A 26,121-nucleotide genomic window follows, 5' to 3' on the forward strand; every position below is an offset into this window, starting at 1 on the left:
AAACTCCCATCTGAATTGGTTCAACTAAATAGCCAAAGCAAGCTTTGAAAACAACTTTTTGCATTTTATTTTTAACTTATCCTAAGACATAGTTCCAACAAACGGACACTACTATACAAATTAAATGCGAAACAAAACTGCTCGCATCAGGCCGAAGCCCTGAATGTTTCGACTGCCTTTTAAAGTTTTATGGAGCAGTAAAAATATAAAAAAATTAAATGTAAAAAAAAAATGAAAGTTTTTTTTTATAATTTGAAATTTTTTATGAAAATCTTCCCCCCACATGCCATATAAAGTTTAATGGGATAGGTTTTTCTCCTTGGAACAAATCAATTATGGCAAATAAGCTTCTCTCAACCAATTTGGAACAATTTTAAGACAGATTAATTCTCCGCTTTTGCTTTAATAGCGCGAAATATATCGCGTGTTAATTGTCCCAAATTGGCCAAAATGGCAATTTTTAAACTCCCATAACTTTACGAAAAGTGATCTCAAGTGAAATATTTTTTCCAATTTTAGCTCAGGACAACAATACCTTTTGAATGATGTAAAAAGTTTTGTCAAAAATGCCTAGTTAAAGGGTCGAAATTTGTCTGAAGAAAAAAAAACCCACCCCGAGCACAAATATTCTGTTTCTTTCGTATCGGAAGTCGGAACAAAAAGCTTTGTCTCTCTCACAAATGAAGATTTTCATAAAAAATTTTGGGCAACATTCACATTAAACAAAATTTTAAACAAACTTTTTACATATACCAACACAAAGTGAGCTACAATATATGAGTTTGCTTAATTGAACTTATAAAAATGAACTGTTCAGTGTGACAAATTTACTAAATTTACTCAAAAAAATCTCACAGAATTCTTTCTCACATTTTCACGCGTTTCAAAAAATTCAGGGGGATTTTGAAAACTGGCATTTCAGACCCAGAAAAAAACTGTTAAGCGCTTAAAAATTTTAAGCAAATGAGATTTTCAGATAGGGTTTTTCAGATCATTTGTTGGCGGTCGATGTAAAAGTTTGGTTATGACCTGAGCAATTCTTTTTCGAAATGGTCTTTCATAGAGATGTGTTATGTTTTAGAGGGTTCAATTCTATGAAACCGACAGAAAGGAGAATTCTTGGGCTGGATTTATGTGTATACTTTGAAGTTGTGAATAATATTAGGGGTTTGTTATGTCATCTGATAGGGTTTTATTTTTTAAGAATAAGTAAAAAATGATTTTCCTGGTGAAGGGTATGATTGAACGTTTGAAGAAGATAATCTAGATAGGGTCGAGAGGGATATGGGTTGTCTAAGAGCTCCTGCTTGTCGGTTCCTTAAGAGCTAGAAAAAAAAGATATCATTACGTGAACAAAAAATCTGAAGTGGGTTGGTTCAATGAAAAATTGGGTTAGAAAAAAATGTGTATGGAGGTGAAAAACAGTCCAAAAAACTTTGCAAATAAGATGCGTGCTCGTCTAATAACTTAAACGTAAAAGCCGCAACGGGTATAGACTCCTATTTCTGTGAACGAATACACTCTGCAAAAAACATTGTGTGTTACATAGTCAATTTATCCCATACATACCCATACATGATAGAACCAATTTTTTTAGTCTTGTACGTGGAGTAAACTATAAATGTTGAAATGTGACATTCATCGTTGGTGGTGCTTTTCCCTTTTTAGATATTTGAAATGTGTCAGAAAATCGTGCTACTGTGGAGAGTTTATGCAAATTCTGATTGAAAAATTTCTGTTAGTTTCTGTCCTTTCCCTGAGTATATACCTATTGGTTGTAAAATAAAATTCAAGTTTCGGGCTGTATTTTTAATCTTTGAGGTGAAAATATCTGAAATGCTTTCATTCGTGTTAGATACGGTATTAACAAAGTTTTTTTGTCACTATGTTCTCGTTGAAATTCTTTCAATCCATGTTCTGAGTTTGAAAAAATTCTTTGTAATAGTTTTGTGAACCACTTGGAACTGCTATGTCCCATGTCCCATGAGTGGGGCCTTCATAATAATGTATCATCAATTGTTTTTGTTTTGTAATAGAATGTAACTCACCGGTAACATTGTTTTTCTTCACAAATATTTAATGGGGATATTTATTTTGGAACTTATAAGAAACCAAAAAAAAGATTCCATCCTATTCAAAAAATTTTGATCTGTTTGCTGATAAAAAACATTTTGCTTCTGATATTTTTAATACTGCCAGATCCAGTGACTGTAGAACTTGTGTTTAAATTATACAAGTTAGTTTACAGAGAATTCTAACTTTAAGAGAGAAATCTCATGAAAATTTCTGCTTATTTAAAATCTAACTTCTTATATAGTTGTGAATCATGATGAAAACCTTGTTGTGTTTATCGTCGCTATTTCGTGTTTTTGAGTACTATGTGTTGTGATAGTTTTTTCCTATGTCTACTTTATGCAGTTTTCCTGATTTTGCAGTTTTGAGTAAAGTTTGTCCTCATGTTTTTTTTGATCGAATGGGATCGACTTTTTATCATTTAGGTAAAGATTTTTGTAATAAAGGTATGTGGTAAGGAAAATGTGGGTTCAAACTAACTTGATCGTTTATAAATAGCAGACGAATAACACCTATTTCATCCGTCTGTGTTTCAATTCACGTATGAATTGATCTTTTTAGGTGAGTTTTCCATTCAAAAAACATTATTTCATGACTTTTATTTTTGCATTAATACGGATTGATTCATTTATTGTATGATTTTCAAATTTGAACATTTAATTTTTTTTACTCAATTCAAATAGTTTTCTTCTGAGTATTCGGGATACGTTCTCGTTATAACTGCTAAAGGTTATCTGAAGCTATAGGTTTGGTTTGGGTTTCTGATCATCTTAGCATTTCATTAGGTTTGGGTTTCTTAACATTTGAACCAGTAGCATGCCGAGGGGGGGGGGGAGTACTGGTTATATGGGTTTTGTTCTTTGTTTCAAAATTTTCTGTTGTGTTGACACTCCTGTATTCTCCAGTTTGGCGAAGGGGATGTGTATAAACTTTGTTTAACTATTTTTCGTGATTAGCCCTTTCTTTGCATCTTTTCAACTTTTCAAGGGCAACTACTTGTGTTTAAAATTACAAATTTTCATCATCTTAGACTGGTTGGGTCATTTTGTTGTGATTGATTTCGTGGATGTCATGGCTTTTGGTTTTGAGGTCGCTAATTTGTTTACTGAACATGATTGTTCTAGTGACCTTTTGTATTTAAATATATTGTTTGTGTATTCCATTCTTTTTTTGGTTTTCTTTGAAGATATAATTATGTGGTGCTTGTATGGAATGGTTTTTTTTAAATTGATTGCTATTGGTTCAGTTTGCTGAACATGGCGTTTCATGACGCAAATTAAAGAGTTCAAGTTTTTTATCATGAAATGTTTGCCTACATAGTTTCATAAGTGCTACTTTTGGCAATAATTGTAACTGTGCGTTTATTTGAGTTTTTTTGAAACGGTTTGATTTTGCTGCCGATTGTAACTTTGATTGATTTAGTGGTTGTGGAATTTTTTAGACTGTAATTTAGTGGTTAGAACTAGAATATATTGGTAAAACATCATCAATAGTTTTCTCTTTTGTAAGAGATCACTCTAATCTGCGAATAAAACTGAAACGTATTGTTTTCAGAGGGCCTGTCCTGAAACTTTTGTAATCATACCTTGACACTCGCTATCAATGCCTCGAAGCAAACTCTTTCAAGACCGAACTCAAACTGGTATCTTTTGCAGTACCTCAGGGATCTATCCCTGGCCCACTTTCAATCACACTTTACATAACGATCTTCAAATAGCCACAAAAAACACAGGGGTACTTTTGTATGCTGATAATACTGTTCAGAAATCCAAAAAAAAACAAAGAATTTTTTGATATCGCACATCAATTGGCTTCGCTCGAAGTAAATGATTGGTTAAAATAAAACAAAATGACACTAGACACTAAAAGTCAACGAAACCAAGACCATGGACCACTGTCGGACCCAAAATCTGAAAAAAATTTGTCACTTTTTTTTAACTGACACCCAAAAAGAAGATGTGAAATTTTTTTTAAAGTATCTTGGAATTCATCTCGACCATAAATTGAGTTTTCGTCAGCATAGTGATCAAACAAAAAACGCTTTGCAATTCTGTTGAGTGTTTTTTCAATTGAGAACAATTCTAACAGGACAGCAATTGATATTTGCGTATAAAAATTATGTGCAACTAATCATCCAATATTAAGTTTTAGCTTATGCGAACACCGACAAAATCAAACTTTTAGAACTAAAAATGAAAATCAAAAAGCTGATTAGATTTTTTTTATAACCTCAGGATGGATTGAATCACCGAGGTGTTGCATGAAAACAAAAAAAATAGCGTAAGAGATTGTTTTGCGTACAAAAATCTGAAACTAACCGGGACAATTAATCGAAAAGAGTGCCAAGTTGATCCAATGAGATATGCCATCACTGAACAAGAGTGAAACGTGCTAATTTCAAAAATTCAATCAATTCAAAAGTTATATATGAACAGAAATAAACTCAACAGAGTGTCGATTACAGCTTAACTTCAAAAAAAAACTGTTTTTGTTGTAAATTTTCATCCCGCCTGGGTAAGTTTTTTGAAATTGGCTTCTCGATCTCAATTGAATAACTTGAATCATAAGCTATTGGATCCTTACTTTCCAGGAATTAGGATTTTACTGGGCATTCTGTGAGACATTATTTTTGCCAATTATGCAGAAATTATTTCTGTTGATTTCTAGGTTATGGGTAAAAAAAACTATCCGAGAAAACCTAAAATATATTAATTTGTTTGAAGAGAAGGTTTAAAACGTGAAAATAAAGAGGTAAAAAATAATAATTAATAAACGTTTACCGGTAGAGCGGTCCATTGCATTGAATCTACGAAGTTAACTAATTTTCTGGTTTCCGCTTAATGAGACACCTGAAAACAGGCCGTGCTGGCCTAATGGTGTTCCACCAAACGATTCCAATATGTATTTGAAAAGATTTTTTAAATAACTGTGTAACTAGATAAACATTTGAATATGAATCTCATTAAATGATTACTAGAGATTGATATCTTCTCGATTTGCAAAAATTGCTGATGTGAAACAATTTTGCGTTCTTTGAGTCAATTTGAACTTTTAAGTTTTTTATTCGCGATCTAAATGTTGCTGAATTGGGGCTACTTTTTGGATTGAATTGTACGGTCCACTTCAGTTAGTGCGGGCTTTGTAGCATTGTGCAGTTTCAATTTGAAAGACTGTTTTAGAGTTTTTAAAGTGTTTTATTTTCAGAAGAAAGTTTCAGGATTCTGGTTGAAATTTCAATTTTGTAAGAAAAAAAATCCAAAAAAACCACGGGAAAGTTTTTTCAAAACTCTTTTTTAGCGATACTTCTGGATTTTGATTGAAACATTCAAGAATTTGATCTAAAAAACCTGAGATAAAAGTTATTTTGTTTCTGATTGCTGGTTGAACTGAGTTTTCCGAAGATGAAGAGTTAGATTTTTTTTATCATCGAGTAATGTACTGAATGTGGTGACTGTGCTTCGTAGATTGAAAAAAAAGTTATATGCCACTGCATACTTATCTGTTTAGACAGTATCATTCAATGTTCGTTAATCATGGCTGGTGAATTTATTTTTTGTGCGTTTATGCCATATAAGTCTTGCAATTGACAAAATTCTATCCTGTAGCCAAAACAAAGTGTTCTTTTTTTAGGTCGTGAGTTTTGATTTTGAATGGTATAGGAACAAAAAAAACTTTTTAACCAAGTTGAAATAAAATCTAAGAGGGTAGTATAAATTTTTATCAATTTTTTATGTTTAGGAAAAAACGACCTTAGGCCTAACTTATCATAGTACCAAATTTTTAGCAATGTTTTAGAGAAAAAAAAAACATTAAAGTCTTTCCATGTCCAATTACAGTATGTTAACACAGTGTATTTGTCCCTAAAAAGATATATATATATATATATATATATATATATATATATATATATATATATATATATAATGTAATTTTTGAACTAACGTTTTTTTTCTATAGGTCAATACGTCATCTGAGTTCAAATACTGTTCCATATTGTTACCGATCCTTTGAAAAACAAGTTGTTTGTGTTTATCAATATAAATTTCAGTTAGGTATAGTTTATTGCTCTTGCAATTTCTTCAAATTGATATGTACAGAATTGATTTTTTCATAAGCTGCCAGTCGTTGTTTTTTGATTTTGCAGAAGTGAAAAACCAAATTGTAGTTAAGACTCATGAGAGTTGACAATATAAAAAACATGGAAGTTAGGCAATTTAGTTTCGAATTGAAGGAGATGTCATAATTTGCGCAATTGCAACTTATTTTCGTAGCCCAACTGACTTGTTTTTCAAGTGATATAGTTACTTTTGCTATGTTTCTCAAAATCATTTTTCTCTTCATGATAAGCGATTAGTCAACACAAAATTTAACTTTTGTTTTTTCCTTTATCAAAATGTCGCCTACAATTGAGTAGTTTTTTTTTCGTTTTTGCGAATAAATTTGAGTGAAAAAAAAAGAGTTCTTTGTTTTTTGCATTCAGTTTGAAACATTCCGATATGATTTTGCAAATTTCCACCAGTTGTTGCAGTGCTCACAGAAAAAAAGCGTGCAGGCGGAAAATTGAACAATTCTATCCGAATCAAACAAATTCTGTTTAAGATCAATTGAATACAATTAAAAAGTAAGAAGGCACAGTGCAGTAACTTGTGATGTAGTGAGATTCAATTGGTTTCGAAATTATTTAGATTTATTTTTTTTTGCTGCCGATTGCATTTGAAAGAGTTTATCATTATAGTTGCTTTTTCTAACTAACATGTCGGAATTTAAGTACAAAAGAATCCAAAAGCATTTGGTAGATCTAGTAAGGAGAGATGACATATTCGATGGTATCAGTTGCTTTTCAAGAGGTTCTGTACGAAATAAGATAGCGTCAGGCTTTAAATAAAAGGTTCAACAATCAAGTTGAATATTGATTCTCCAAAAAAAAGTTTCGTGAATTGTAGCCCTCTTTTAATTGTTTATAAACATTTTTTTTTCTGAAACTTGCAAAACTACTCCGGTTTTAAATTAGTTCTGTAAGTTTCTGGGTCTTTTGGTTCATCTTTTTAAAAAACTGACGGAACAAACATCTTCTTGAGTTTTTCCGGATACATGTTGTTTTTCAAAAATTCAAAGTAAAGGATTGTTAGGTGCGTGCAAATTTCCTCGCACTCATCTTTAAATATCCATGCTAGAACATCGGACTGATGTTAATTTTGCATTATAGTCTAGCCATTCTTTTTTTGCACACAACGTTGGTGACAAACCAGAATGAAAGCTTATCACTTTTTCAGGAACAAAATTATTTATCGTTTCTTTAAGGAGATTGAGTAATTTGATTTCAACAAAGAAACAGTCGAATATTGAAAACTTGTAGTTTAGTAAATGTGCAATTTTGATAATGATTTGCCTGATAAGTTTTTTGGTAAAGCAAAATTACCTGCTGAGCATTTGGGTCATGTTCCATTTTCGACGCTCGTGTTTTTTGATGAAAATAAAAAAAAATGGTGAAAAAATTCACTCTAGGCTCATTAGATTTATCATTTTGTACAAGGAATGTTTTGAGCTTGGCTCATAAATCAATAGCTCTCAGAATGTTAGAATTGAAATCTGTAAACATCTTCTCAGGAGTGTTTTGTCTGTAGAAGCTTTAACAGTTTATCTGCATAAAAATTATTTTCAATTTCAAATGTAAGTCTTGGCTTTTGTTATACACCGTGAGACTGGTAGGTATATTCGGATTACGCAACCTGCGCTTACTTATGAATAGTGGGACTTTTTTGATTGCTCTTATGTAGTCAGTTAAAGTTTTTGATTCTGTTGGTTTGATTTTGTTGGCAACTTTAAAATTAAACCGCAAGAAATTGTGTGCAGGGAAGTTTTTTCATACAGTTTTAGACTACTCAAGGTGTAGTCTCATAATAGGATCAGGTTATATTTTAATGGTTGTGCATAGTCTATAGATACAACAAATTCTCCAAAAAATTCAACCGTTTCTTTTTATTAGGTTGTTGACCTTTCAGATTTGGTAGAATTTATCTTTCATCTATGCTCGATATTTTTTTATTTCAATCCAGATGCTTTTTAAGCAGCATGCCTAGACCTTTCCGGTTAAGCTTAGTGGTACAAGCTGCATGTGAGCACTTCTTTTTGCTTTTTGCTGTTTTCTGAGGATCTATTAAATCGTTAAGAAACAAACTTGAACTCTATAGTGTCCATAGTTTTGTAACGTTCGAGCCGTTGAACCAAATTTCCTTAATAACTAAAACCTGTAAAATACTGATTTTTTTAACAAAAATTTTGATGTTTGTTTGCTTCCTTTTTATATTTCAACTCTTTAGATGACAGAATTTAAGGTTATCTCAGTAGTTTTTTTGTATGTTTTTTTCAAAATTGATCAAGTGACCAGGGTTTAGATTTTAGGATTTAGATGTCCTTTGCACCCTTTAATTTCATTTCAAAATTACAAAAGTAGTCATTAAAGTCAGGTTAATGATTAAAACAAGAATGATATTAATTGAAAATGAGAAAACTGCTGCGCTTGAGCGCCACCGATCTTGTTCTTAAAGTGCACAAGAGTGGCACTGCGTAAAACTTTATGGTAAAACTGCTACAGCCCATGTAAAAAAAGTTTTGTTCATTTAAACAGCCGTAAATGAAAACTTGATCAAAATCACTCAATGCAAATGAGAAAGTGCTGGTGAGGATACGGAGCAGAAGCCTTATATTCAAAGAAAAAGACACAGGACTTTTTGAAGAAATTTTTCTGATTCAGTATCGATACAAAAGAGTTCAAAAGTTAAAAGTTCTGCGTTGTGTTGATTGGTAGTCGATGATGCTGATTATAGCCCCAAAACTATTAAAATTGATATACAGCTGTTGGGTTGCCTGTAGGGGATCGATTCGCGAGTGGAAATAGGAGTTAGATGAAGCATAAGTAGTGTAATCAGGGGTTGGTTTAACCATTACACCATCATTTGAATTTCGACAAAATACAGCGGGGTTATTATTGCAAATAAACGGCACACCGTGCTGTGCTCCTCATTGAAATGAAAGTTCTCCCAGTATTAAAAGTTATACCGTCTTCCATCATCGAATTAACTTTCAGCAGCCAAAAAAATTCTCTCAAAATTTTTCTAAGATGAGATATGAATGATACTTGATCTCTGGTAGTATTCATAGAATTGCGAACAGTAGGAGATCATCTGGTCGAATCTCGAACAGTAGGATATCATCTGTATCGGTTGTGGAGTCCTTTTTACCCATGTTTGAATTTTCTGAGCATTGCTTTTTTGTGAATTCTTATGCTTTTTTGTGGTTTAAGATTTTTCAAAAACGTTTTTTTTTAGTATGAATGAAGATTGATTGGTCTTTTATGTCTATCTTTTACACATTTTTTTTATTTGAAGTGCTGTCGTCAAATCTTATACACAATTTTTTTATTTGAAGTCCTGTAATTACTAAATACTATAATCCTTCTTTTAGTATGAAACTGTGTTAAATTAAATTCACTGGAGATCAATGTGTAGTCCAAAAGTTGATGCATTGGAGGGAATATATTTCAATATTTAAATTTCATTTCAAATTTACTAGTTCTAATTTATTTCTATCCTGGTTCTAATTTATTATTTATTTCTAATTTTTTTAATAATAATTTAATTGTAGTTATTTGTAATTTATCTCTGTTCTAATTTATTTGTAATTTATTTCAAACAATAGGGAGGCGGTATGTCAAGTGAATTGTGTCCGAAGAGTCGTCTGACACTATTTAGTTGATTGAGTTTGGTTATTTAGAGGTTCCAAGAAACTTTGGTTCTTAGTTATTCCTGGATCTATTCAGTAGGTTGAAGTGAGAATTGACACCAAATGGTAGTTATACAGGTTTTAAGGTATGATGTCGAAATTATTTATGGGCAAAAATAATAAATTCACTGTTTCTGTGGCTGAGTATGTGTAAAGGTTGATGGATCTATTATGTCTATGTTCTTTTTCTAAATCTTTTGAATTTGTTTTTGAATGTGATCGCCTTTTAATTCATAGTATTCTGCTTCGTCGGATCCTATACATGATGTATTCACTTGAAGAGGTGTTACTATTAAAAATTATTGTTCTTCTTTTAGTCCCTTAGCCAAAAACGATTTTTTTTTTCAAAATCTTTTCAAGTCATGTAAACTACAACTACAGATTAAAATTTTATGATTATAATTGAAACTAATAATTAGAACCCAGTCACAACAATGTCGAAAACTTATCGTCCATAATTACGCAGTTTTTCGAACTTCTTCGATATTTGCAGCTATAAAACACGTCTAATTGAATTGAGCACCGAATCGTCTAATGCATGAAGAAACTTCTGAAGTTGAAAACTTTAAGGCTCGCAGATTGATTTGCTTCGTTTGTTCGGCATGAAGAATGGAGTCTTGCAGCAAACTTCGTCCACTTGAGGCAACTTTTTGGGCTTCTGTGACTCGACAATGTTTGTTTCTTTGTTCTTCGGTCGAATTTGTATCGAATAGTGCGATATTGCTTTATTTTTCAGCATATCGAGTATTTCGCTGGAATTCATTGAGCTAGTTTCCCTTCCATTTATGGAAACTATTTCATCATCCAGTGAAAGTTTCGGATTTTTGTCGGCCGGGGATTGGGGCAGAACATTCCGAATCAGTGTGCTTGTTTCGTTTAGTTTCGAAGTGTAAATCGCGACTCCCAGACCTAAACCTAATTTTGAGCTTCTCTTCAAACCAACTGTCACTAAATTTTCACCGTTAGGATCCGGTTGAAGCACCTCTAGCTTGACAACTTTTCCTGAGTTTTTGAGAAGTTTTCCCACCTCGTCTGTGGACAAACCATGCGTGAATACTCCACTGATCTTCACAATTTGGTCTCCTTTCTTCAATCTTCCGTCTTTGAAGGCGACGCCTCCAGTGTTGATACCTTTACAATTATTTACAAACTTTATTCAAATTATTGCAATTGATAAGGTCAAGAAGGTATATTAATTTTCCACGAGAGGTTTTAAATTGACTTTGAGCGTCCCTAAAAATTTCAAAAAACTATTCTATGAGAAGTTTTAAACTTGCGCCCCTCATTAACTGCCGCGATTCATTTGAATCTAAAATGAGAAACCAATTCCAAAACTTTTCTAAATTAAACTATCTAGATGTTTCAAATTACGTTCAAAAGAGTTTTATGCCAAGGCTTATGGATTAAATTCAAAGTTAACTTTTGACCTCTTTCGGAGGAAAGAGATTCGGATACAGTTGAGTGCTGTTCTCATGACAGAAGAATTTATTGCGCGAAAGTTTTCAATCAATACTAACCCCCCCCCCCCCCCCCTTCGTTAAAGTTTCTGAAGCTGCCTGATTTTTACGCTCATTTATTTCGAACTTTTGAAGAGTGCAGAACTTTGATTGGCAGCTTTTTTTTTTTCAGGCATTCGGCCATTCACTTAGACGTCACATAAATCAAAATCAGTAACGCGTCATAGTTCCTATTTTTTCGGTTACTATTAAAAGTTACTATTTTGATACTTTTTAGGAAAACTGGATAAAATTTGAGTTAATTGCCTTTGATGACTAATTTGTTCTCGTTGTTCTTGCCGATGCTCAGTCCCAGTCCACTGTAGCTGTTATTCTGGCTGCTCTGCTGTCTCAACTCAACTGTCAACCTCCTGCAGGGCATCTTGTGGTAACTGTCCACACATTTGGCCACTATCATGTGCACGGAGAGACTGGAATTAAGAAATATATACAAACAAAAAAATATTACAAAAACTGATTCAATTAAATGAAACATTTCAGCAATTTTTTGCTACCTATTGCAAAAAAGAGTAGCTTCAATAGCCCTAAAAATTAGTTAAATGGAAAAAAAGAGAACGAGTTTTGAAAAAACCTGTAGTTCAGTAGCGGATTAAGGAGGGGGGAGCGGATGCTCTATTCCCCTCAAGGATTCGACCCTCTGCCGACCCAAAAGGTCTCTCTCAGTACTAATTTTAGACATCCTTTTTTGGCTGGCTGACCCTAATTTCTTTCTAGAGGCGCCTTGGGCACCAATATTTACTACTTTTTCGGGGGTACCGCGCGCCGAAAAAACGCGATTTCTTTGACAATTTTTTCCAAAAAGTGCCCATAACGCCTTCGTTGGCCTGTTTTTTTTAGCAATGTGCCTGTAGCTGTTAACATATGAACAATCCGCTCGATCAAATTTTTCAGTTTATTTTTCTGAGCAATTTTTAGATGCTATGGAGTAAAATTGTCTTCACTTATCATTTCGACTTTTTGTTACTTGTTGAAACTATGACGGTTTAAAGAAAAAAAAATTGAGAATTTTTGCAAAAAAAAAGAATTTCTGTCGCTTTCTTTAGGTCGAAGCTCCCCAAAACACTGCAAAATTTTTTCGGCTGTCGGGTAGACAAAAAATTAAATCTTGTGTGGCTATCAAAAATCTGTCGACTTTGTCTTCCACAATTTTAGTTCAATGAATGTTCCGTATAATTTTGTATCGCAGTGCTTTCATTAAAGGTTCCCACCATTGACAATAGGTAGAAACTCTGTATTCGTGTGTGTTGATTTTTTTCACATTTGTCTTCTTCGCAAAATCAGACACCACAAAAAGTACTGGACTGGGTTGAGTGATATATCATATTAAAGCCATGAAAAGGTTTTCAAAGGTTTTCTCAAGGTTGAGAAAAATTATTTTGAAATTTTGTCTAATTTCTAGCGAGAAACGTGATCGAGTATGGATCGCTATACAAAAATTTACTTTAGTTTAGACTTTTAGGCTTAAAAAAACAGAAATTTACTTAAAAACAACTAATTTCAAATATAAAATTTTGTGCTTCATTGGTCTCGAAAAAAAATGTATGCAAAAAAAATGAGAAATTAAAAAAAGTCTATAAAAACGTATTAACTTCTAGAAGACAAATGTCAATTATGTCTTATTCACTAAGTTTATAAATGTTTGTATATTACTCAAATCGTCGCCCGCGCCGAAGACAACAAAGAATAGAATTTTGTTTTAAAGTTTTTTTATATGGTCAGGACATTCTGTGTTACTTGCGCAGCAAGCTGTCCTTGTTTTTTTTTAGTTTTGCAAGTGGTTTAAAACTTGTTTTGATATCTGTGTTTTTACTTTTAAATTTGCTTTTCCCATCGATTGTCAGTAGAAGCTTCAACCTCGTATGTATTTTTTTTTTCAATTAAGTCTAGGCGCCACAAATAAATTTTAAATTAGTTCCAGTGTTATATTACATGAAAGTTACAAAAATATGATAAAAAGTTTAGCTTTTTCGCCTTTTGTTCTAAACATTTCTTCTAGAACCGAAATGAAATTCACAAATATTTAATAATTGCAACTAAAAAAATAAAAGTGAATGGGTTTACTTTGAGTCTAAACAGATTTAACTCTGACTTCAGAAAACGGGTTTCTGAAGCCTAAGTAGAGCAGCCAACCTAGCAGAGCCACCAGTTATTATACTTGTTGCTCAGACCAGACTGGGTATTCAGTTTGGCTTTTTCAAGCAATGTTAGGCGCCAGAAACAGGAAACAATTGTTAAGCACTTAAGTTCGAACCTGTTTCTGATGAGCTTTATGGCCTGCTGGAAGTCCATATCGCACTCTCTGTCGCCCACAGTCTTGCTGTTCAGAGCCAGTATCTGGTCTCCTTTCGCCAGTCCCTCCACGAATGCATTCGACCCACTCTCCACTCTGCGGATGAGCAGTTTGTGACCCAGAGAGGTGTCCAGTTCAAGTCCGAAGTCCTCAATGGGACGCCGGAACAGATTCGCGTGGTGGATCGGAGCGTCTGAAACGGCGACGCTTCATATACAATTGGCTCAAGAGCCAGAAAACTAATCAAATGTAATCAACTTAATCTAGCTTAATTCAACTTAATTACATCTACTCTGATTATTTTGAAGAAGAAAAGAATCTATGGCAGGACTAGAACCTTAATCTTTAGTTATCCTCTTTTTTTGATGATCAGTTTTTTTAAATAGGATTTGTGTCGAGCTTTATTTTGTATACCAATGATGATCGATGACAGACCTCGATTATCAAGGTAGTAAATATTGAACTAGCCTTCAGCCAATCCAGATATCTTCCGGAGGAATTCGTCACTCTCCGAGTTAGAGGTCTTCCCGGAGGATGCCTCGTCATCTGCATCTCGTGACTCATCGAACGTGGGTCCATTTGTAGCTCCCGCTGATCTTGTAGTTTCTGCAGTAGAGGCGTGAGATGTGGGATCATTGATGCCATGGTCGCACTCAAATGAAGCTTAGAAAAAAAGTTTTTATAACACTAAAACACAATTAGTTAGTCCATCAAGTTTCCTGTGGGCAGTGTCTTGTACGCAAAAAAAATGGTGTAGATATATCTTCAAAAAGGGCTCAGTGAATGATAATTTCTGGTGGTTTTGTTGCTGACTTGTACTGCACTAGTCAAATTTAGGTCAATTTTAAAAATCTTCGAATTATTTTTTTTGCAAATTGTGCAGCAATAGACTTCTTTCAGTTTTATTTTATTTTACGAATTATGGAGAATTTCAAAAAAATGAATTTACGCCGAGTTTGCTGATTGACACCTGTTCCTTTTGAATCATCTGTTTTATCTTCACCCTCAAATTTCAAAGAACCCAGATGAACTTTGGGAAAAGAAACTGCCCCACTTTGATCCACCAAAACCAAGCCTTCTGCCCTAGGTTCGGACTCCTGTTGATTCATTCCAATAAACGTAACGCCTTCATTTACTGTTGAACCTGCAGTTTGACCTTGATGTAATTCCGAGGTCATTATCATGCTCACACTTCTGAGTCCACGACTATTTCGAGGCAACGACCTCGTCTCGTGAGTCGGACTCCGATTCGGATCTCGGTTTTTGTGTTTGCCACCCGAACGGCCTAACGTAAAACTATTCAACTGTTTAGTATTCGACTGTTCTACTGTTTGAAATGGTTGTAATGGCTGCGAGTTGTTAGCGACCAAGAATATTGGATCTCCTTGGAAACTTTTCACTGTCCGGGAATTCTGCTGGTTGGGTTTCTGGGAGGAGTTTTGTTTGGATAAAAGTGAACAAATAATGTCACTTGGGATGATTTGAGGAGTTATTCTGACATCAGAGTTTTCGAAGATATTTCTCCTGTGGAACAGAGGAGTTGCAATTAGGTTAATTAACTTAAAAACTTCTTTTCAAAATGTAAAAAACATCCGTTTTGCTTATCAAACAAGTTAACGAGAGCCCTGTCAACTAACAAATTTGTAAAATGTTCTTTTTGGAGGATTTACGGGGGTTTCCAGAAGAATAAATTTTGATTCAGAAATGGAAAAATTTCATATTTTTCAAACACAACTGCTGGCTCAAAAGGATCGATTCAATTTGCAAACGCGTGCACTGGCTTTTCGGCTCTCTCTTTTAAATAGCCCCTGGGTCTATTTGATATTTGGCACCTGTCTTCTCAAAGTCTGGTCGTAAGAGTATGTGACACCAATAAATCTGCGTCTATCAAATCGAAGATTATTGAGTTGTTCTGAAAATTCCTTGAATTACAAAATGCCAAAAACAAAAGAAATTCATCACAAATGATGCACTAACCCCGACCGATATAATTTGACCCTGCAGATTGGTTCTAAATAAAGCAGAACGATCCTCATAATTGTCTTACGCTGATGACGAAAAAGAGGTCAAAATTGCAGACACTGCTAATTCAAATCATCTTTAATTTAGTCATAGCGCTCGCTTAACCTCTGAACCTTGATCAATATGCCAGTTTTGAGACCTTGAGACATACTTTTTGTCTGAAAAATAGCAATTGCATGCAAAATTTGTCTGAAATATAATTATAATTAGTAGCAAAAAGTTCGGACAGACAAAATTAATTAAAAAGAGCAATTGACCTATTTTGGAAATTTTTGCATGCAAAATCTAATTTTTCAGTCCGATTTTGTGTCTCAAGGTTGTATGAAAAAAGAAATTGCATGCAAAAATCTGTCAAAATGGTACGATTGCTCTTTTTAATTAATTCTGTCTGTCCGAACTTTTTGCAACTCTCTATAGTAGCAAAAAGTTCGGACAGACGGAATTAATTAAAATGAACAATCAGTGCTTTTTGAGGGTCTTTTGCTTGCAAAATCTGAAGCCGAACAACCTTGAATTTTTTGTCAGACCAAATTCAAAATGCGAGATCGTCGATTATCCGATGATCATGCTAGCCTAATTTTTAAAGACTGCGATGAATATCCAGATTTTACAATAAATATTTCGACGCTTCAGATGCAATTGAACGCCGTGGTTATAGGTTTTGAGCGAACCTCGGATCTACTTAACAATCTCTCCCCCCCCCTTGTTGTATTTACTAAAGAATCTCTACCCCTGTAAATGAAAACAGTAAATTCGCACTAGAGGATTGTATATAAGCTCGAATTTTGCTGCATTCTGATTGGTCGAAATTTCGCTGCAAGTAATCTTATTAACGATCTCCTCCCCTTTGAAGGGGGATTGTTAAGTAGATCCCGTAACTCTGCTTTATGAACTTCCGAAGTTATGTTTATTTCAGTTTTAATTTCTGTTGATGTCTTGACAGTTGCTCTTTTTAATTAATTCTGTCTGTCCGAACTTTTTGCAACTCTCTATATAGAGAGTTACAAAAAATGGAACAGACAAAATTAATTTAAAAGAGCAAATGATCAATTCGAGACAACTTTTGTATGCAAAAGCTAACTTTTCCGACAGAAAAGATATCTCAAGGTCACTTATAAATTTAAATTTGCATGCAACATTTGCTCAGACTTGGCTGATTGCTCTTTTTAACTAATTCTGTCTGTTCCAATTTTTTGCAACCTATTATAGATCGCTTGCGCTTTTTAACTGGTTTTGTCAGTTCCATTTCGTTGTTTTTCTATATTTTTTGAACAATTTTGAATCCAAAAGCGACACGCATTAAACTACAAGTTTAAAACGCGTTTTTATAAATTTGAGCTGAATTTAGCTGAAAATTGATGAAGACAATTTTGGAGTTTTATTGCAGCAAATTTATTGTTCCAACTTTCGTAATGAGTTATTTGTGCTCGGAGTGGTTTTTTTTTAGATAAATTTCGACTTTTAAACTAGCCAACTTTGACGGAAATTTTAAACATCATTCGAAATGTATTAATGTCTTGAGCTTAACTTTGAAAAGATATGTCACCTGTGAGCGTTTTTCGTAAAGTTATGGGGGTTAAAAGAAGCTTATTTGCCATAATTGTTTGTTACAAGGAGCGAAATCTATCCTTTTTTAATTTTTATGGCGTGTGGGGGATATTTTTCACAAGAAATTTTAGAAGAAAAAAAATTCCCATTTCACTTAATTACATTTAAATTGTTTATGTTATTACAGCTCTATAAACCTTAATGCAGTCGAAAATTAAGGGCTTTGCCCTGATACGACTAGTTTTGTTGATTTTTATTCCAAAATTGGATCATTTTTGGTTCTCTTAGTGTATCAGAAAATACGCCAAAACTAACGAGTTGATTATTAACATAATAAAAACACAGTCAGCATCTAACATAGCCACACAAAGCTTATAAGAAATTAAATCGCAAACATTGCATAAACTAATTTGTTTTCGAATTTTTTTTCTTAAGATTTATTGGACTACGCTAGAGCGTCACAATGATTAAATTTTGTTAGTGATCAAATGGTTAATTTTGGCGTATTTACTGATTGACGTAGAAAACTCGAAGTTATCCAATTTTGGGTAACACTTTGGGCCTGACATTTGCAAAACAAGTTGCTTCATTAAAATTCTTAAAAAATCTACGCAAGTTTTGTCTTCTTTTTTGATCTAAAGTCAACCCAACTTAAGGAAACTGCGTTTTTTTATTTCAACTTAAATGCCTTTTAGCCGGATAATTTAAATCAGCGCTGTATGTCTCAAGGTCACCTGGAAACTCACTTTTATGCAATAGCAATAGCTTTTATGCTCGAGTGCTCGTATCAGGGTGAAGCCCTGTTTGTTCCGACTGCTTTTTAAGGCTACTGGAGCCTCAATAATCTAAAAAAAATGAATTAAAAAGATGATTCTGTAAGATTTTTTGTGAAAATCATACCCAAAATCATCCCCGCGTTTGAAATTTCAAGTTTAATGCCTTTTAACTGGATAATTCAAATCAGCACTATATGTCTCAGGGTCACCTGAAAACTTAGAATTTTGTGAAATAGCTGCTTCAATTGGGCAGATTGTTCTCACAAATCAATTATGTCTGTTATCATTTTTTGCATAATATGTCCTCTTTGTTTTGTGAACATTTTGAAATATAGTTTGAGAATGTATTTATGTAATTTAGAGCCTAATTATCATAAATTTGACAAAAATCAGATATTTTAAAACAAAAAAAAACTTTTACAAAATTAGGATGCTTATTGATGGTTAAAAACAAGATACAAATGTATATCTTACACTATCGATGGACAGCTTAAATGCGCCAAGAAGTAAAAGTTCGATAGTAAGAAGAAAATATTAGTAAAAGGCTCTTCAACTTGTATAGATAGCATCAAAATTGATTCATTTCAGGCCAAGCGAGACAAAAAAAACTTTTACTTGGTAAAGAGACAATTGGTAGTTTTTTCTAGGCTCGTTTTTAGTCCTTCATTCCACGGGCATAGAAAAATAGAAAAGGAAAAGGAAATAAAATCAAATTTTTTAGTTAGCTGTAGTCGGAATCTTCTGTTTTCTTTGTTTTTACTGCTTGGTAAAGCTACTCGTGATTTTATTGATTGAAAAAAATAAGCTACCCTGAATCTAAATTTTCATTTTAGGGGAAAATGTTCGAAATTGAGCATCTTCTATAAGAGAAAAAATATCTCATTCGAAATACGAAAACTATTGAAAACCAAACAAAGAGTAAAACAGTCATATTCTTTGCGCTAAGTTTATTGTTCAATAATCAGTTGCTCAAGGTTATGTTTTCAAAAACCGTGCAAAAAAAATCAGAATTAAGAAAAAACGATGAGCACCAAATTAGCTCTAGCTGATATCGTTCCTCGTGGCTCACTTAGGTTCTCTTTCACATTATACCGTTTACCTTTGGGATTATGAAACTATATAGAAAACAGATTACGTATCAAAAAGTTGACAAGCCGAAAGTAGACACGCCATTTTCAGCAAATTGCTTAACCAGCAGACCAAAAAAGCTGTTTTTGGACACTTTTTTAAAAGCTTCGATCAAAAATTGCAGTTTTTCGACGTGGGTGACCTCAAAATTAGAGTTTATTATGGGGCTTAGAAATTTGTTAGAACTAATGGACCAAAAGTGACTGTCGTAAGTTAGAACCAAAGGGCGATACTTGGGACAATTTTGGCAACCCAAGTTTCGAGTTTAGGGGAGGGGCGATCGCCCCCATTCTCTTCACCCTATAGGTTAATTAGCTAATTATTGTAATAGCAAAGCAGTGCATCTTCTTTTCTAAGTATTGTGTGTTCTCACTTTCTGATAGGCTGTTCGTCCACTAGTCTGTCGAAGTAGGCGGGTGAGCAGAGGAGTCCGTCTTGGGAGAGGGGCACGTAGTGGTGGTCGTAGCGGGCTATGTTCCTCACCGAAGAGCTCTCCAGGGGCGACACGTACCACCACGACATAAAGTATTGGGAGAAAAGAAAAGCAGAACCTCCCAAAAGATTTAATAACAAAATTAACACGATTTAAGATGGGACATTTTTCTATGTTAACTCAAATCCAAAGAAAAGCAGACGAAGCACAAATTAAAACACTGTAAAGGAAAAAAGTTTGGATTTGAATTCCTCGACAAAAAAAACTTTTCAGAGATTGACAGCACTGACACAAACGTAACCCGAGCAACTAAAGGGAAAATATAGAAAAAGCTTGTTCGTCAGAACTGTATTCAGTTTAGTTTTCCAAATTCATTTCAGATATGTGCCGATGAACTGATTTTAAGAAGTAAGGAAAGCTTGCCTGAAGTATTGAATGTGTAATAACTGGGTCTAACAAAGTGCGTTAGAGGGTCAGACAATGATTTTTTGGATTTTAATGTGGAATTTAATGTAAAATTGTCTATTTCAAAAACCTTGTATCGCTTTTTTTTGAATAACGGCAATAAAAATAGGCGGTTTGTTTAACTGATAAAAATATATGCAGCTAAATAAATTTTAGTCCAAAAGTCAAATGATTGAGGTCAATACCTGCGATGCAGAAAATCGACATCTGCTTTCAATTTAATTCTGTTTATATTGCTGCGCAAGAAGCCTTAACCTCAAAACACCAAAGGCAACTTGAGCATCAAACAGAAAATGACCTGACGGCATTTAGTTAAGTTAAAGATCCGAGGCAGTAAAAATAGGCAAAGTAAAGTTAGTAAGTTAGTACAAACGAAAAGTGAGGTGTATTTATTACCATGTAATAACCGACTTGATATAGCCTAACGCTTGTGGCTACAACATTATGCACGTAATTGGAACAAACAGCAATTGGCAATAATGGTTCTTTTGGTCAAGCGCACTTGAAAAAAAAAAGAAGAAAAAACTGAAAAAAGGAATAAGACAAAAGGGAGAATTGAGACATCTAATCTAGTTGTATTTATACCAACTGTGAATGCAAAATGCCTCTAAGACAAAAGGATTCCACATACTAAATAGATTTAATGGTACACGTGCAGCTAAGCGATTCAGTGATGAGCCGAAAACAAAATTTAAAAAAAAAGGACAAAAAACTCTCATTGACGATAATTATTGAATTTTTATCCAAGACTCCGCGCTTATTCTTCACAATTGTTTTCCTAAAAATCTACTAACCTCATATATTATATCTGATTCATTTACGCTGAATCTTCTAACTGCTTATTCTGCTTGTTAGAAATAAATGTGAGCAAAAAAAAGTATTTGCTACCACAGATTTTGCTATCGCAGAAATTTTTAGCTGCGATGGCGTCACAGTTTCAAACTTGCATATCCAACCAAAAGAAGATTTGCTGTTCTTCCAAAAGACATTTGTAATCCTGTCAAACTATTTCAAATATTCAAAGGGCAACATTTATTTATTAAAAAGATTTCAAGAAAACTCAGTTGACTTTTCATGAAGACAAAATCAATTAGTTTTATATGCTTCCTATAACTTAAATTTCAATTTTACCGTTAGAATTTTTTGAATTATTCGTTTGAAGTTTAATTCTTTAGTAAATAAATACAAATTTTTATTTTTCTTCAAAAGTGATATTAATTTGAAAATTGAGATATGTTAGTGAGCAAACAGCAAACTTGTTGATGTCAATCGATGTTTGAAACAATTCCGTTCAAACCAAAGTATCATCAATTAATATTAACTGATGTTCTAAAGCCAAATTGAGTGTTGCCTAAAAAATTTAGGGATGAAAGATTTTCATTAGGTTGTTTATATAACAAATTCTCGGTGTCTAATTCCAGTAATTAAGATGCGCCTGTAGTTTTCAAGTACTTGAGGATCATTTTTTTTGTATTTTGACGTGACAATTGCTTTTTTGAGCTTCTGTGGAAAAAATTTTTCTATCAAGTAATCCATAAAATGAGAAGTAAGATGCGTGTAAATTTCCTTGAACCATCTTTAACTGAAATTGTAACCTAAGGGCACCGTTTTGACTAAAATTGTTGAACGTTGCACTTGGATTACTTGCTGATAGAAGAGTTCCAGTTAGTTTTTGGGCAGATTCGAATTGAATAACTCGTCTGAATAGTTTCTTATCAAAAACATTGCACTTGAAGAGAGTGTTGTTTCCATTTATTTTATTTTCAGTAAAGAATATATCTGCCAAATGATCTGTTTTTTTTTAGGAGGTGTAAGTAAGTTTGCTTTGTTTGTTTGGTCTGTTAAACTGAGAACTTGTCTTTTGAAGGAACAAAGATTTGACTCTTTGGACTCACTCGGTTTTATCATATTTTTACAAACGATTTTTATTTTTTCTTCAAAGACTCCAATTGCGAAAATTTAATCATTTATTTGAACCTGAATTTTTTTAGGAAGATACGATCTCGATAAAAAAATCGTAATGATCTCAAGGAAAACCATTTTTGTTGCACAACAGCTTCTTGAGTACTCAATCCAAAAACCACCATGTACATTTGTTATTAGTCTACAATATATGACCAAATCTGCTACAATCAAATCAAGTCTGCAATTTGTCACATGAAGAAGCGTAAAAGCGTCACAAAAATAACAATTACCTCCTTTTTCAATAAGCGTTTCTCGATAAAGAGGTTTACTGAGACAATTCAGACGCTGGTAAAATGCTTGAAAACAACCCTAAACACAGAAAAAATTGAGCATTGTTCTCCAGGACCGACCACGACTACAAAGTACATTACAATTATAGGTCAATTTCAAAAATTGTGTCAAAAACTACAAATTAAATCCAGGGATGAATTTTTATTTTTGGGCTCGACTATAGGCAAATTTTGTCGCAAAGAATTGCAAATTAAAAACATAGTTAAGCTGGAAAACAAGTCGGAGGTTTTTGATAAGCTGGATACAATTTATAGTTTCTATCTGGCAAAAACTGCTTTAGCATGCAGAAACACCTATATTTTTTGCGTTAAAAACCTTGTAATAATTTTTTCTGATAAGTACTATTAAATTTGAAAATTTTATTTGTGCTAAAAAAGAAATGGGAAAATGAATGATAGCCACTTTTTGCATACAGCTCCTCCAATAGTCGAAAATGGCTTAGGTGTTTCTTTCGCTTGCCTACTAGCTTTACCCGCGTTTTTAGCCTCAGCAATAGGAACGTAGTTTACCTTTTTTACAATGAAAATTCTGAAACTATTTTAAAACTAGATTCGACTGATAAAAAAAGATTCAATGCTTATCAGGATAAGTTCGGATTGCGATGGTTGCATGTCATACTGTGTAAAATTCTAAACTTAAGACTGTCGAAACAGCAGGTTAGAAACGCAGTCGGACTCTGCATAAATTTAGTACTAGAATGTTGTTAGCATTAAGTGGAGTAAGTGTCTCCGAAAGTATTTGATAAAATACTGCATTTTTCAAGCTCTCCTGGTACATTTTCAATGTTTTCATTGTCACAGAAAAGTTGTATTGTCTGCATTTTGAGTTATTTTGCATAAGTTAATCAGTTGCTGGAATGAATTATTGATGTATAGGTTGAAAATGAGACGTCCTAATACAGTGCGTTGTGGCAAACGTTGATAACCTGAGATCCAGTCCGATTCAGTTTTGCTTAATTTTGTTTTCTGACTTCAGTCGCTTGTCAAAAAGTTTATCAAGCATAGCAGTTTCAAAAAATATAAATTTTTCGAGATTTTGTTTAAAATGGTTACGGTCAATAGAATCAAGTGCCTCCGAGAGATCGTTTGGTGAGCAAACAAAAAAATTTGTGATATCAATTGTTTTTTTTGTTAAATAATTCTGTGCAAAAAAACAGCATGAAAAAAAAATTGATGCTCTAAAGGCAAATTGGAAATGAGTGTTGCCTAAAACATTTTGAGAAAAAAAGATTTTTATGATTATAATTATACAATAACTTTTCAAACAATTTCATTAGTGCTCCAGTAATTGAGAGAGGCCTGTATTTTTGTATTTTGGGTGACAACTGCTTTTTTAGTCTTCTTCGGAAAAAATTATTTATTAGTTGTTCAATAAAAATAAGTAAAAGGCGTGTAGTTTTTCCTTGCACCCATAATACAGAGCACAAGAGGAATGTCAGATGGACCTTGCGGTTCTTTTTGCTTAAAATTTGAAATGTTCAATTTTACACTACTGTTGTTTTCTATTTCATTGAAAAAACCAGGTGTTGAAAATTTATAGTAAAGGATTTTTGCGATTTTTAAGCTAAATATTACGAGTTCTACAAGGAAATTTTTAGAGCAAAACGCTTATAGATTGTTATGTGGATATTCTGATTTAGTTTTTTTGTTTCATTTTCACATCGTTTTTTTACTGATAAATTTTAAAAAATATATCTGGTAAGCTTACTTTTTTTAATCGAAATAATTATTGTCAATGATAATGAAAATTTAGTCGACATTATAAAATAAGGCTTCGAGACCTCAAAATAATACCAACATCAGAAACAATTCATAACCTAAGCCCAAACATAGAAAAGTTTGGGCATTATTCTCTAGGACCGACCAAAAGTAAGAAGTCTTTGTTAAAAATCTTTATATAAGGTAACGAATGTTAAATTGAACGATAGCCAGTTTTCGCAATCAGTTCTCCCGTCTGCCAAAACAGCTCGAGTGATTTTCCGCTCGCCTACTAGTTCTACCCACTTTTTAGCCTCAGCATTAGGAACGAAAAGTACCATAAGTGAAGTTGTTTGTTTGTAGTACGATGATAGAATATATTAAAATGCAATAAAACATTGGTTTGATTCAGCAAAAATTGAAGTAATTCCCAAAAACGGATTGAAAATTATTGGATGGAGCTACTTTTGATAACAAAACTTCTCAAATGACTATGAAACTAGATTCCAATGATTTAAAAAAGTTCAAAGCTCGCCAAGATAAAATCGGTTTGCATTATTTGAATGATTTACCGTGTAAAACTCAAAACTGTCAAATCAGCGGTTCAAATCATTGCAAATGGACTCCGCCCAGTTTTAAAAAAATGAAAACAAACTACGTGTGTTTCCTGGAAGAAGTAACCATAGCTGGATGGTATGTTCTTTCTTGTCTGAAAATTGCAGATAGTTTCTTTTAGCCTTCAAGATTGACGGGCCTTATGAGCAAAATCTCGCCTCCACTCACATTCCTTCTGTTTGAGAGCCACGACTCTTAAAGAGGACAGATCAGAAGCGACTATATGGCTTGACATTCGATCCATTGGTTTTTGTTGGGCAGCTCCTGTGGGACTTAACGACAGTTAACTGCCTAATCCCTAATATAATAAGCACATGCTCGGTTTGTAACCCGGAACGGCTGCAGCCGAAGAAGAAAGCTAATCGGAAAAATGTAGAGATTTGATTATTGATGGATACAATTTTCAACTAACAGCTTTTGAGGTTTTGGGTGCCGCCGACCCTGGCACTTTTTTAAAAGCTCTGTAAGAATTTGAGCACGTATACTGGGGAACCGAGGGCAGGTAGTTTTTTTCAGCAGAGATGTAAAAGTAGCCTACTTAAGTCACATATGAGTCTATGAGAAATAGGGCCTTTAACCATTGGCTCAAGAGTCAGGGACACTATTTCTTGTGTTTTCTACCTCGGAGCCAGTTCGACTCACTTGCGACTTAAGACTACAACCCGCGCTACAGCTTAAAGGCAACTACCAAAATACCCCCACACTAGAGATAAGAACGCCCCCACGGTCAGGTCTCAAAATTTCTGAAACACGCGAACGCCATTAAAAAACAGCGTCGGAACCTTAAGTACACCTTTAGTTATTATTGGACAGTGGACCTTTGATCCATTTCAGATGAATCAATCTAAACACTCGCCCTAACTCAACATAATCACATAAAACACACTCAAGAAGTTTAACTTGGGTTTTCACATACAGACACGACATCTAGAATTGAATAACTAATGATGGTAAAGCAAATCTGGAGCTGATTTAAGGTAATTAAATTCAACTCAAGGACAATTTTAAGGTAAAAAGGGCGTGGGTTTTTGTGTAATGAAAAAGGAGACATATGAGAAGAAACTGAAAGATTTATTACAGGCAGAACAACTAATGAGAGGGAGAATCTGACTGACAGCATGATCATGAAAATTAAAAAAACATAAGCAAGGATTTAATCGCCATGAAAAAGAAGGACGAGATTAGCGAAGCGCTGTATACTAGGTTGAGATCGACGGGGGCACAGCTGGCTAGGCTGTATGTATTCGCAAAAGTACATAAACAAATAACACCACTTCATTTCGTCATTTCTTTATCTGATAGCTCATGTGACAACCTAAATAAAACATTGGCAAAATTTTTGATGAAATTGAGGGGGCAAACTTAGAAACGAACACTCAAATGGCCAGGGAGATCTTGGAGAAAACTGAACTGAACTCTGAATAGAGTATAATCTACCTTGATGTAAAGACTTTGTACACTATTGTCCCACTCAAGAAAGCGGTTGAAATAGCCCTGAGGAGATTGTATGAGCAAGTCA

General features: G+C 33.7%; 3 protein-coding genes across 4 annotated transcripts in view; 2 read left to right on the plus strand and 1 right to left on the minus strand.

Annotated features, from left to right (window-relative positions):
• LOC134845154 (nuclear pore complex protein Nup153-like) overlaps positions 1-26,121 on the plus strand; it is a 438,386-nt gene that overhangs the window by 370,872 nt on the left and 41,393 nt on the right. The gene's annotated exons all lie outside the window — the stretch shown is intronic.
• Positions 1-26,121, plus strand: part of LOC134844771 (WD repeat and HMG-box DNA-binding protein 1-like) — a 473,647-nt gene that overhangs the window by 370,867 nt on the left and 76,659 nt on the right. The gene's annotated exons all lie outside the window — the stretch shown is intronic.
• LOC134844619 (inaD-like protein) lies at positions 10,283-20,608 on the minus strand. Of its 2 annotated transcripts, none has more exons than XM_063861383.1 (6): positions 19,510-20,608; positions 14,612-15,186; positions 14,131-14,325; positions 13,624-13,855; positions 11,619-11,782; positions 10,283-10,986 (listed from the first exon to the last, which is right to left on the minus strand). In XM_063861383.1, exons 1-6 carry the CDS (start codon positions 19,656-19,658, stop codon positions 10,421-10,423), a joined length of 1,881 nt encoding a protein of 626 aa, XP_063717453.1. In that variant the 5' UTR covers positions 19,659-20,608; the 3' UTR covers positions 10,283-10,420. The 2 variants fall into 2 exon arrangements, with proteins under 2 accessions (XP_063717453.1, XP_063717454.1); XM_063861384.1 differs by lacking the exon at positions 19,510-20,608 and adding an exon at positions 15,640-15,815.

Source organism: Symsagittifera roscoffensis, chromosome 4 (assembly GCF_963678635.1).
Source record: "Symsagittifera roscoffensis chromosome 4, txSymRosc1.1, whole genome shotgun sequence".
Lineage (NCBI taxonomy): Eukaryota > Metazoa > Xenacoelomorpha > Acoela > Convolutidae > Symsagittifera > Symsagittifera roscoffensis.

Bases quoted from the DNA above. Each gene is read 5' to 3' on its own strand.
- LOC134844619 (XM_063861383.1), bottom strand. From the start codon at position 19,658: ATGTCGTGGTGGTACGTGTCGCCCCTGGAGAGCTCTTCGGTGAGGAAC. The intron at 11,783-13,623 runs GTTCGAACTTAA...TCTTAATTCCAG, and splicing joins ATAAAGCTCATCAGAAACAG to TCTCTCCGTGCACATGATAG. The intron at 10,987-11,618 runs GCAATTAACTCA...ATAATTGTAAAG, and splicing joins GAACAAATTAGTCATCAAAG to GTATCAACACTGGAGGCGTC.